Source organism: Eretmochelys imbricata, chromosome 23 (assembly GCF_965152235.1).
Source record: "Eretmochelys imbricata isolate rEreImb1 chromosome 23, rEreImb1.hap1, whole genome shotgun sequence".
Classification (NCBI taxonomy): Eukaryota; Metazoa; Chordata; order Testudines; family Cheloniidae; genus Eretmochelys; species Eretmochelys imbricata.
The window spans coordinates 847,727-858,761 of NC_135594.1; the positions used below are offsets into that span (position 1 = coordinate 847,727).

Genomic DNA, 11,035 nt, shown 5'->3' on the forward strand with positions numbered 1-11,035 from the left:
GGGCGGGCAGAGGCTGCACGGGGGGACAGACAGACGGGGGGCAGGCGGGTGGACAGACAGATAGAGGGGGGTCGGGCGGAGGCTGCACGAGGGGGGACTGACAGACATGGGAGGGGCGGGAGGAGGCTGAACGGAGGGGGACGGAAAAACAGATGGGGGGCGGGCGGAGGCTGCATGGGGGGACAGCCATGGGGGGTGGGCAGAGGCTGCACAGGGGGGACGGACAGACAGACATGAGGGACGGGCGGAGGCTGCACGGGGGGCAGACAGACAGACGGGGGGTACGCGGAGGCTGCACGGGGGGGCGGACAGACAGACCGGGGCGGGCGGAGGCTGCATGGGGGGACGGACGGACGGACAGACGTGGGGGGGGCGGGCGGGGGCTGCACGGGGGGGACGGACAGACAGACGGGGGGCGGGCGGAGGCTGCACGGGGGGGACGGACAGAGAGACGGGGGGGTGGGCGGAGGCTGCACGGGGGGACAGACGGGGGGTCGGGCGGAGGCTGCACGGGGAGGACGGACAGACAGACGGGGGGCAGGCGGAGGCTGCACGGGGGGGGACAGAGAGACGGGGGAGCGGGCGGTGGCTGCATGGGGGGACGGACAGACAGACACGGGGGGGTGGACAGACAGACGGGGGAGCAGGCGGAGGCTGCACAGGGGGGATGGACAGACGCGGGGGGGCGGGCGGACGCTACACAGGGGGATCGGACGGACAGACAGACGGGGGGTCGGGCGGAGGCTGCACGGGGAGGGCGGACAGACAGACGGGGGGTCGGGCGGAGGCTGCACGGGGGGGCAGACAGACAGACGGGGGGGCGGGCGGACAGACAGACATGGGGGGGTGGGCGGAGGCTGCATGGGGCGGGGGGGCGGAGGCTGCAGCGGGGGGGACAGACAGACAGACACGGGGGGGCGGGCGGAGGCTGCACGGGGCGGAGGGGCGGACAGACAGACGGGGGGCGGGCGGAGGCTGCACAGGGGAGACGGACAGACAGACACGGGGGGGACACACAGACAGACGGGGGTCAGGCGGGCGGAGGCTGAACGGGGGGTGGGCGGAGGCTGCATGGGGGGACGGACGGATAGACAGACGCGGGGGCGGGCGGAGGCTGCACAGGGGAGGGGATGGATGGACAGACAGACGGGGGGCAGGCGGGCGGAGGCTGAACGGGGGGGACGGACAGACAGACACGGGGGGACGGACAGACAGACGGGGGGGCAGGCGGAGGCTGCAGCAGGGGAGGACAGACAGACAGACACGGGGGGGTGGGCAGAGGCTGCACAGGGCGGAGGGCCGGACAGACAGATGGGGGGGCGGGCGGAGGCTGCACGGGGGGGACACACAGACAGACGGGGGTCAGGCGGGCAGAGGCAGAACGGGGGGCGGGCGGAGGCTGCATGGGGGGACGGACGGATAGACAGACGGGGGGGCGGGCGGAGGCTGCTGGGGGGGCGGCGGGGAGGCTGCAGCGGGGGGGCGGACAGACAGACACGGGGGGGCGGGCGGAGGCTGCACGGGGGGGCAGTCAGCCAGACAGACACGGGGGGGGGCGGGCGGAGGCTGCTGGGGGGGGGGGAGAGGCTGCAGCGGGGGGCGGACAGACAGACACGGGGGGGCGGGCGGAGGCTGCACGGGGGGGCGGTTAGACAGACAGACACGGGGGGGGCGGGCGGAGGCTGCACGGGGGGGCGGTCAGACAGACAGACACGGGGGGGCGGAGGCTGCACGGGGCGGGGGGGTGACAGACAGACACGGGGGGGGCGGGCGGAGGCTGCACGGGGCGGGGGGGTGACAGACAGACACGGGGGGGCGGGCGGAGGCTGCACGGGGCGGGGGGGGTGACAGACAGACGGGGGGGCCGGGCGGAGGCTGCACGGGGCGGGGGGGGGACAGACAGACGGGGGGGCCGGGCGGAGGCTGCACGGGGCGGGGGGGGGACAGACAGACACGGGGGGGCGGGCGGAGGCTGCACGGGGCGGGGGGCGGACAGACAGACACGGGGGGGCGGGCGGAGGCTGCACGGGGCGGGGGGGTGACAGACAGACACGGGGGGGCGGGCGGAGGCTGCACGGGGCGGGGGGGTGACAGACAGACACGGGGGGGCGGGCGGAGGCTGCACGGGGCGGGGGGCGGACAGACAGACACGGGGGGGCGGGCGGAGGCTGCACGGGGCGGGGGGGGACAGACAGACGGGGGGGCCGGGCGGAGGCTGCACGGGGCGGGGGGGTGACAGACAGACGGGGGGGCCGGGCGGAGGCTGCACGGGGCGGGGGGGTGACAGACAGACACGGGGGGGCGGGCGGAGGCTGCACGGGGCGGGGGGCGGACAGACAGACACGGGGGGGCGGGCGGAGGCTGCACGGGGGGGGGGGGGGACAGACAGACGGGGGGGCCGGGCGGAGGCTGCACGGGGCGGGGGGGAGGCTGCTGGGGGGGGCGGGCGGAGGCTGCAGCGGGCGGTCCCAGCCATCGCCGCCCGCGGGCGGGCCGCACGGATTCGCCGCCCGGCGCCGCTCCCTGGTTGGCCCGGCCGCTGTTACCGGGGGACGCGGCTTCTGCCGCCGCAACTTCGCCTGGAAACCGGCCGCGCTGCTGCGCCTGCTCCGAGCCGCCGCGCTGAGTGGCTGGGCCCGGCCCCTCGCATCCCGGCGCTGGGGAGAACCCAGGCGTCCTGGCTCCCAGCTCCCCCCACCGTGACCACCACACCCCGCTCCCCTCCCAGAGCCAGGGAGAGAACCCAGGCGTCCTGGCTCCCAGCTCCCCCCACCGTGAGCATCCGACCCCACTCCCCTCCCAGAGCTGCGGAGAACCCAGGCGTCCTGGCTCCCAGCTCCCCCCAATGTGACCACCAGACCGCACTCCCCTCCCAGAGCTGCGGAGAACCCAGGCGTCCTGGCTCCCAGCTCCCCCCAACGTGACCATCCAACCCCACTCCCCTCCCAGAGCTGCGGAGAACCCAGGTGTCCTGGCTCCCAGCTCCCCCCAACGTGACCACCAGACCGCACTCCCCTCCCAGAGCTGGGGAGAGAACCCAGGTGTCCTGGCTCCCAGCTCCCCCCACCGTGACCATCCGACCCCACTCCCCTCCCAGAGCTGCGGAGAACCCAGGCGTCCTGGCTCCCAGCCCCCACCACCGGACCACCATACCCTACTCCCCTCCCAGAGCTGGGGAGAGAACCCAGGTGTCCTGGCTCCCAGCCTCCCGTTCTGGCCACTGGACCCCCTCCCACACACCTCAGAAATGGTGCCTCTGACCCTGGCAGTTGGTGTTAGGCCACCGCTGCTGCCCCCAGGAGTCCTGCGGGCCCCGCACTGGTGTGAGCATGTCTGTGTCGGCCCGGGGATGTGGGTTTTAACAGCAGGGCAAATCCAGAGTCGCCCCATTGAACTCGGAGCCCAGGGGGAGTCGCTGCCCTGAGCGTGCTGGAGTCGTCCCGTGTGGCCCCTGGTGCGGTGCACGGCCCTGGTGTGGCGCACGGCCCTGGTGCGGCGCACGGCCCCTGGTGCGGCGCACGGCCCCTGGTGCGGTGCACGGCCCTGGTGTGGCGCACGGCCCCTGGTGCGGTGCACGGCCCCTGGTGCGGCGCACGGCGGGCATAACACCAAAGCCTGGCGCATTCTCCCCGCGGCGGCGATGGGAGCTGAGGGCCTGGGAGAGGCAGCGACTTGCTCCTGGTCACTGGGGGAGCCCCTGGGAGAGCCAGGGTCTGAACCCAGCTCTCCTCAGCCGTGAGCTCCTCCCCCAGGAGCCCCTGCTGCCTCCGTCCCGGCCCCCCGGCCACTCCTGCGTGCCGCAGGCCGGCTGGTACATCCTGGGCCGTGTCGCTACAGGACGGCTCTTCCCCCCCGCAGCCTTCAGACGGAAACACAAAGCTGACACAAGTCACCGCGGAGTCACACGCCCCGAGCGGCTTTGGGAACCGGTGCTTCCTGCAGAACGCTGGGCTGGCCACCGCAGCCTGGAGCCTGCTGCTCCCCGGAGAGAGCATGTGCACGCATGCAGCTGGGTAGAGACGTCTCAGGGTCTGTATCCGTCCAGCTTCCCACCTGCTGGCACCTGTAATGCCCAGCGCGGGCGCCCAAGGTGCCCCAAATGCCTGGAATTGGTGCCTGAACTCATGCAAGATTCATGTGTATTTGTAAGGTCTTTGAGGCAGGGACTGTGCTGTTCTGGGTCCGACGGGGCCCTGATCTCGGTCGGGGTCTGGGCAGCACCCTGCACCTACAGGGCCCTGATCTCGGTTGGGGTCTGGGCAGCGCCCGGCACCTACAGGGCCCTGATCTCAGTCGGGGTCTGGGCAGCACCTGGCCCGACGGGGCCCCGATCTCGGTTGGGGTCTGGGCAGCGCCCGGCGCAATGGGGCCCTGATCTCGGTCGGGGTCTGGGCAGTGCCTGGCACCTACAGGGCCCTGATCTCGGTCGGGGTCTGGGCAGCGCCCGGCGTGATGGGGCCCTGATCTCGGTCGGGGTCTGGGCAGCGCCCGGCACAGCGGGGACTCTGTTCTTTAGGCACTGTTGCAGCACAGATGACAAACAGCAGTCGTCCTAACGGTGCAAGCCACAGGACTGTGGTCTCAGAGGACAGGGACACAGTTCAGGTTTGTGAGGCCGTGGGACGTGTTATTTGCCTCTGGGGGAAGCCTGGGGTCAGAGCTAAGGTTATTCTCACCGAAGTGACAAGGAGAAGGGGCGTCTGGAATCACCATGGTCCCCTCAGTGTCATGTTTCATCCGCCCCGGGAAGCGTGCGGCGACGCAGCCTGCGTGAGGCCTGGGCCCCGGAGCCACCGGCAGCTCAGCCATCGGGCCGGGCGGCTTTAGGGGATTCGCCCTGCTGGAGTGACGCTGCTCTGTGCCATTCACCCGCCTTGCCCATGGCGCGGGGGCAAGACCTGCCGTATCCAGTGCGGGGAGGGGGAGGGTCACGTGGCGGAAGGGGGGTGCACATGGTAGGGCTGCACTGGGGGCGGCAGGTTCTAAATGTCCCCTCGGGGGGGCCAGGGACTGACTTGAGCGGAGTGTTTTCTTCTGCCTAGCAGGGCTCCGACTAACTTCATCTCGCGTCCCAACCAACCGCCCTCCGCCCCAGTTCTGCGAGGTCCCGACTCCCGTGCACCCCGCTCCCCACATTCCCACGCAGCACTATGCCCCGGGCAGCCCAGGCCCCCTTTCCCTCTCACGGATCCAGCAGGCCCCCCACTCTCTCCCTGCCCTAAGCCCCCAGCCCTCACCCCATGTAGCCCCATGCCCCACTGTGCGCCCCCACGATCCATGCATGCACCAACCCCTCCCTCTCTCAATACCTAGCGCAACCCGGCACCCCCCTTCCTATGCGTGCACCCCCACAGCCCAGGGCATGCAGCCTGCACCTCCATCCTGCTCCCCAGGCACGCACCCCCGCCACACCTGCTGCACCCCCCATTCCCTGGCACCCCGGGGCTTGCAGCCCCATGCGCACCCCTCCTGGCACCCCCATTTCCCTGCACCCCCATGCACCCCTCCACCTCTAGAGCCCGGACACCCCCGGACGCGCATCCTGCACCCCTCCCCCCGGGGGATCCCCGCTCGCCCCAGGCGCCTGCACAAGCCCGAACTTGTCCGCGCGGGGGCGGGCCGGCGCTGACGTCACGGCCCGGGGGGCGGCGCCAGCCTCGAGCCCCGGGAGCGGCCGGGGTCCGCGCGCGACTTGCTGTGGCTTCGCTGGTCCCGGTGCAGCCGAGCTCCCCGCGCCCGCCGCGCACAGTCGGAGCCTCCGCGGGACCCAGCGACCCCCGAGCCGCCCCGGGAGGGTTCATGCAGCTGCAGTAAGCGAGGCCCGGGCGGTTGAGCAGGGTCCGGAGGCGGCGGGGCGCGGGTGGCGGGGGCAGGCGCCCGCGGCACATGGAGATTGTTTTGGTGCCGGGCGGGGACGCAGCCGGGGCGGGGCCCGGGTGTCTTGGCTCGGTCCTGCGGAGGGGCAGCGCCCGGGGCGTGGGGCGGCGTTGGGGGGACGCAGGGCAGGGATTGCTAGGAGAGCTGGGGCTCGGGGGTGTCCGTGGCTTGGGGGGGCAGTGTGTGGGGACCTGGGGGGTCCGGTGCCTGTGGATGGGGGGCAGATGCCCAGCCCCCCTCGCCACCCCCAGATCTCTCCTGAAAAGCCTCCGCCGGTTGCACCAAACCCCGTCCGGGCTGAGCCGGGCCGGGACCTGCTGGCACCCGGCGGGAGGGGGGTCGGGCACCGTCGGGGCTGCCTGGGTTTGTTTACAAACATTGGTGTCGCCCCCCCCCCGCCCGCTCTGCGGCGACCCCTGGCGGGGAGCGCGGGCCCCTGCGCCCCGGAGGCAGCCGGCCGCGGTCCCGGTCCCCCTGCCCGGGTCCTGCCCGGTCCCCTGACCGCCCCGTCCTTTGCCTTGCAGAGCTCACCGAGCGCCATGGCCAGACCACTGCAGGAGGGGAGCCGCTCTGAGCCGACAGCCGCCCTGCCAGGGGACCCAGCCTTCCTGCTGGGGGGGCCGGTGGCCGTGCCGCCCGCCGTCTGCCCGGGCAGCCTCTCCCTGCCACCCCGGCTGAACTGCGGCCTCTGCCCCGACGGCCCCACTCCCTGCTCGCTCTACCGCTGTGTCCGGGGGCCGGAGCCCCCCAGGAGCCGCAGCGCCGGCAGCGGTGCCCGGCGCTGGGACGCCCCCGAAGCTGGCAGGACCAGGAGCAGCAGGGCACATGGTGAGTCTCCAGGCGAGCACCCCCCCTACCCGGCACGGCATCTCTCTCCCTGGGGACCGGCACGGCCAGAGGGGGTGGAGAAAGGGGCAGGAAACCAGCATTGAGGGGATGCCCTGCCCTGGGCATGAGACCGCCTGGCCCTAGAGGTCAGCTCCTGCCCTGAGCGGCCCCTGCCTTTTATAGCCGGGGCATCTCTGGGTTCCCACTCATCCCTGAGGGGCCGGGGCAGCTGCCCCCTGTGGCCACAGCTGCAGCCTAATCGTGCCCCCCGATTGCAGGTGCCAGTGGGTGCCGTAGGCAGCCTGTGGCCAGGGCAGGCTCGGTCCGGGCAGTGGTTCTGGGAGGGGTGGCATGTGCCGGGCACGGTGAGCTGGGCACATGGCTGCCCAGCCCCGTTGTGTCTGGCACCAGCTCTGGTTGTCTCCTCCCTAGACAGGGACCCTTTGGAGCCCTGTGGGGTCACAGGCAGGGCAAGTGCCAGGCCCTGATCCTCCAACCCCAGGACTAAGGCAGCCTGGGAGAATGAGCCGGGCCACGTTCTGACTCGCCCATGCAGCGCAGCTGAGCTCAGGGGAGTGGGGGCAACCCAGATACCCCCAGCTAGTCTCCACCCCCACCCTAGTGCGGTCGCACAAGCACCAAAGGGACAGGTCCAGTGTCACCTGTCATGCAGGCTGATGCACCATCAGAGCCTGCGGGGCTCGGGGGTGGCCCTGCTCCCTTGTGCTGCACTGGTCCCTGGGTTTTCCTGCGGGACACCCCCTCCCCTCCCCGCGCCCCCAGCTGCCACACACCATTAGCCGTGGCCCTGCTAGCCCCTGCCGGAGACTTCCCGTGGTGGCCCGGAGTCGCCGTGCTGCCCCAGCCCGGCAGGATCTGTGTCACCGTCCGGCTGGGGCTCCGGCAGCAAAGCCAGCGACGACAGGCTCCCTGCCCGCATGGAGCTGAGACACCTCGTGTCTGAGTAAACAGTGCACGGCCCCAGACCGCGCTGCTGACTCATGGCTCTCCTCCCCCAGGGCGCCGTCCGGCTCGCTTGGCTAACGAGGGGCTGCTCGTTAGCTGGCGGGAGGCAAGGAGCCGGGCAGGCAGATGGCAGAGTGTGATTGTGGGGATGGGGAGGTCGACCCGGGCAGCTCAGTTGGGCTGACAAGCTCGGGCATGTCCCAGCCGGGCAGAGTTTACATCTCTGCAGGGCTCCCCCCGGGTGCCATGCCAGGGGGGCTGGGTGAGTCTCCACGGGCAGTGCAGTTCTAGGCTGGGCATGGGGCAGGTCTGTACCCCTTGCCCCCAAGCTTCGCACTGCCATGGTCACGAGGCTGCAGGTGCCAGGGCCCCGGGGCGGTGACCGAGGGCAGAAGACGTGGCCAGAGCAGCCGCACGCGCCCGTTGCTGAGCTCAGGCCGGGGCGCTGCCAGAGGTCGGTTGAAACGGGCATCCCGCAGATCAGCTGGGAGATGGGGCTACTGATCCGCTGGCCTGGGGCCGCCCCCCCCACCCCGTACACGGGAATTGTTCTGGGCTTTCCTGTTGACGAGCGCTGGGGCCTGTGTCTATCGGGAGCCGTATCCTGGCCCGACCCCTCTGGGCCCGACGCCAGCCCTGGGAGCGAGGCCTCAGCAACCATTCACCGGCCGCTGCTCCACTGCCAGCCCTGGTCTCCCCATGGGGTGAGGGTCAGAGCCCCCTGCCACCCCTGACCTGCTGGGGAAGGTCCTGCCTGGATTTGGGGTGTCAACCACTGGGGGGAGGGCAGGCGCTGGGCTCACCGTTGGGGCACCAGCCCTGCAGCCTGCCCCCCCCGTGGGTCCTGCTGCCCTGACCGCTTGGATCTGCCACCCCACAGGAGAGCTCCAGCCCATGCAGGATGAGGGGCCCAACAGAGAGCAGCCCCCCACAGAGCCAGCCCCAGAGGGCGCCGTGTCCAACGGCCGCCTCCCCAGGGAGCCCCTGGACCCGGAGCATGCGCTGGGGGCCCAGCTGCGGCGCATGGGTGACGCCTTCCACCAGGCCCACGAGAGGCAGGTGAGTCCCATCGGAGAGACCAGGGTGGTGGGGGAAGATCAGAGGGGGCAGGGGGCGGTGCCTAGGGAAGGGAGCCGGGGCTGTGGGTGGCGATCCTTGAAGGGAACCTGTCCAGCCTAGGGGGGACTCTGGTCTTGCTGCTGGGGTAGCGAGCTCAGGGCAGAGGGGCCCAGCTTCTGCTGGAGTCATGCTCCACGGGCTGGGGGCTGGAAAGGGTTAGTGGCCCTCCCAGAGAAAGAGAGGTGGTAATAGAACCCAGGAGTCCTGGCTGCCAACCCTCCTGCTCTCACCACTGCGCCCCACTTCCCTCCCAGAGCCAGGGGTAGGACCCCCCCCCGCACGCTTGTGCTGATCCAGCCCCCGGCTGGCCTGCAGGCAGGGGAATCTCACACCACCCCTCCCCGTGCGGAAGGGGCGGTTGGGCAAGCGAGCCGCTGAGTCACGAGCTATAAATAGCACTGGGTATATAAGGCCAGGGAGCGAGTGGCAGGCAGCTTAGTGTGAGCATGGGAGAGGCAGCCCGGCTCCCCCACCAGCCCAGCGTCGCTGGTCAGCCCCATGCCACCCCCGCAGCAGGGCGCCCTGACCGCCCTCTGGGGCAGCCGTGGGACTGGGAGGCTGCCTGGGGCTACGGCCAGCCCTGGGCGCCCCGGGGATTTAGCAAACAGGCAGCCAGCCCCACTGGAGCCTGGTGGTTAGTGCAGGGAGTCCAGTGCCAGCCGTGCCCGGAGGCCTTTGCCAGAGGGCCAGCCCCATGGGGAGCGGGGGGTTCTGCCTGGCTGGGCGGGGGGTGGCAGAGAGTCCTGCTATCTAACTTGGCCTCTCTATGTCCTCCCAGTGGCGGGAGCGGCAGCGACAAGGTGCCCTCTGGGCCCGTTTCTACCACTTCATCTCTCAGCTGCTGGGCGCCCTCTACAACATGCCCGTGGACGTGATGGCCGAGCTGCAGCCCAACTAGCCCGCCCAGGGGCCGGAGCCGTGGGGGGAGACCAGCCCCCAGCGCAGACTACGGAGCCTCTTGGCAAAATGTAGCAACTTCCAGAGCTCATAACTGGTTCTCGTAACCAAAAAAATCCCCCCCACGCAAGCCATGGCTCCTGCGGGCTGGGCCCCAGGCTGCTGCCCCGGCCGCGGGCACTGTATTTATTTATTTATTTCCGAGTACTGAGTGGGAGCCCCGCACGGCAGGGATGTGCCCGCAGGGCCCCATGATGGGGAGTGGCCGCAGCAGACGCAGCCCTCGGCTGGTGCTCCAGGGACTCAGCCCCCCCCTCCCCCCAGCATTCCTCTCGGGGAGCGCCCTGTGACTGTGGCGGGGGGTGGCACATGACAGCCCCAGGCATTGCCTCTGCCTGCACCCCCGACTCCCCTCGGGGCAGCAGGGAAGGCAAACTATGAAGGGGGGGGCTCAGCCAGCCGTCTCGCTGCTCCCTCCCTGCCTGCACTGCAGGGCAAGCTGCCGCCTCCTGACCGCTGGGCGTCCTGAGAGATCTGGGGGAGGGGGACCTGTGACCCCCCCATGCCCTTGCCACATTGGCTCTGGTACCACCCCCTCCCCACGCACAGGTTGCTGGGGGGGGGCGGGGGGGCGCTGCTGCCAGGGCTTCGGGCATGGGCAGCCCAGAGCTCTGCCTTGCCCTGGGGGTCAGGGCAGGTGAGGTGCTGGCCAAGGTTCACCGCAGGGGGAGCGGTAGGCGTGCTCAGGTGGGCGGGGGAGTCCTGGGGGGGGGGGGGTTGGCAGTCGCACACTGTACAGGGGGAGAGGTGCTGTACATACGGGGACACTGTACATAGGGGGATGCACTTGCTGTACATGACCAGTGGCTTTTTTTGTACGTTTCCTTTTCAATAAAACTGGATTTAAGCAAAGAGGCACCTGCATCTGTCATTCCCAGCGGTGGGGGATCCCCAGCGCCCTTGGCCCGGCCACTTTCAGGGGCTATTTCAGAGCTAGGTCAAGGCCAGTTTTAGAACAGGAAGCCACATGCCGACTTGGCCCAGCCAGGGCCCCTGCCCACGGAGCCAGAGCTGGGTGTGGAAAGGGAATGGCTGCCAGGGGCCTCTGGCTTCACCCATCCCAGGACACAGTCCCGCACCCCTGCGCACCACCTGGGGTGCAGCATGGCCCAGACTTCTCACCCCAGCCCCCCTCTGCCTGACCCCACCTTCTTCCAGTGAGGGCCAGGGAGCAACCGACCCCCCACAGTGCCAGCTTTGGGGAAGGGCAGCTGGCTCTGTCTGAGCTCCTGTCTGGAAGCACAATGGGGGTGGGGGCACGTGGAAAACAGCAGTGCCATCCCTGCCC

At 70.8% G+C, this 11,035-nt stretch overlaps 1 protein-coding gene across 1 annotated transcript; it reads left to right on the forward strand.

Annotated features, from left to right (window-relative positions):
• Nucleotides 1-5,618: 5,618 nt before the first annotated feature.
• On the forward strand, nucleotides 5,619-10,599 carry BBC3 (BCL2 binding component 3). The gene is made up of 4 exons (XM_077840387.1): nucleotides 5,619-5,810; nucleotides 6,402-6,705; nucleotides 8,552-8,730; nucleotides 9,569-10,599. The coding sequence occupies exons 2-4, from the start codon at nucleotides 6,417-6,419 to the stop codon at nucleotides 9,686-9,688; spliced, it is 588 nt and encodes a 195-aa protein (XP_077696513.1). The 5' UTR covers nucleotides 5,619-5,810; nucleotides 6,402-6,416; the 3' UTR covers nucleotides 9,689-10,599.
• Nucleotides 10,600-11,035: the final 436 nt, after the last annotated feature.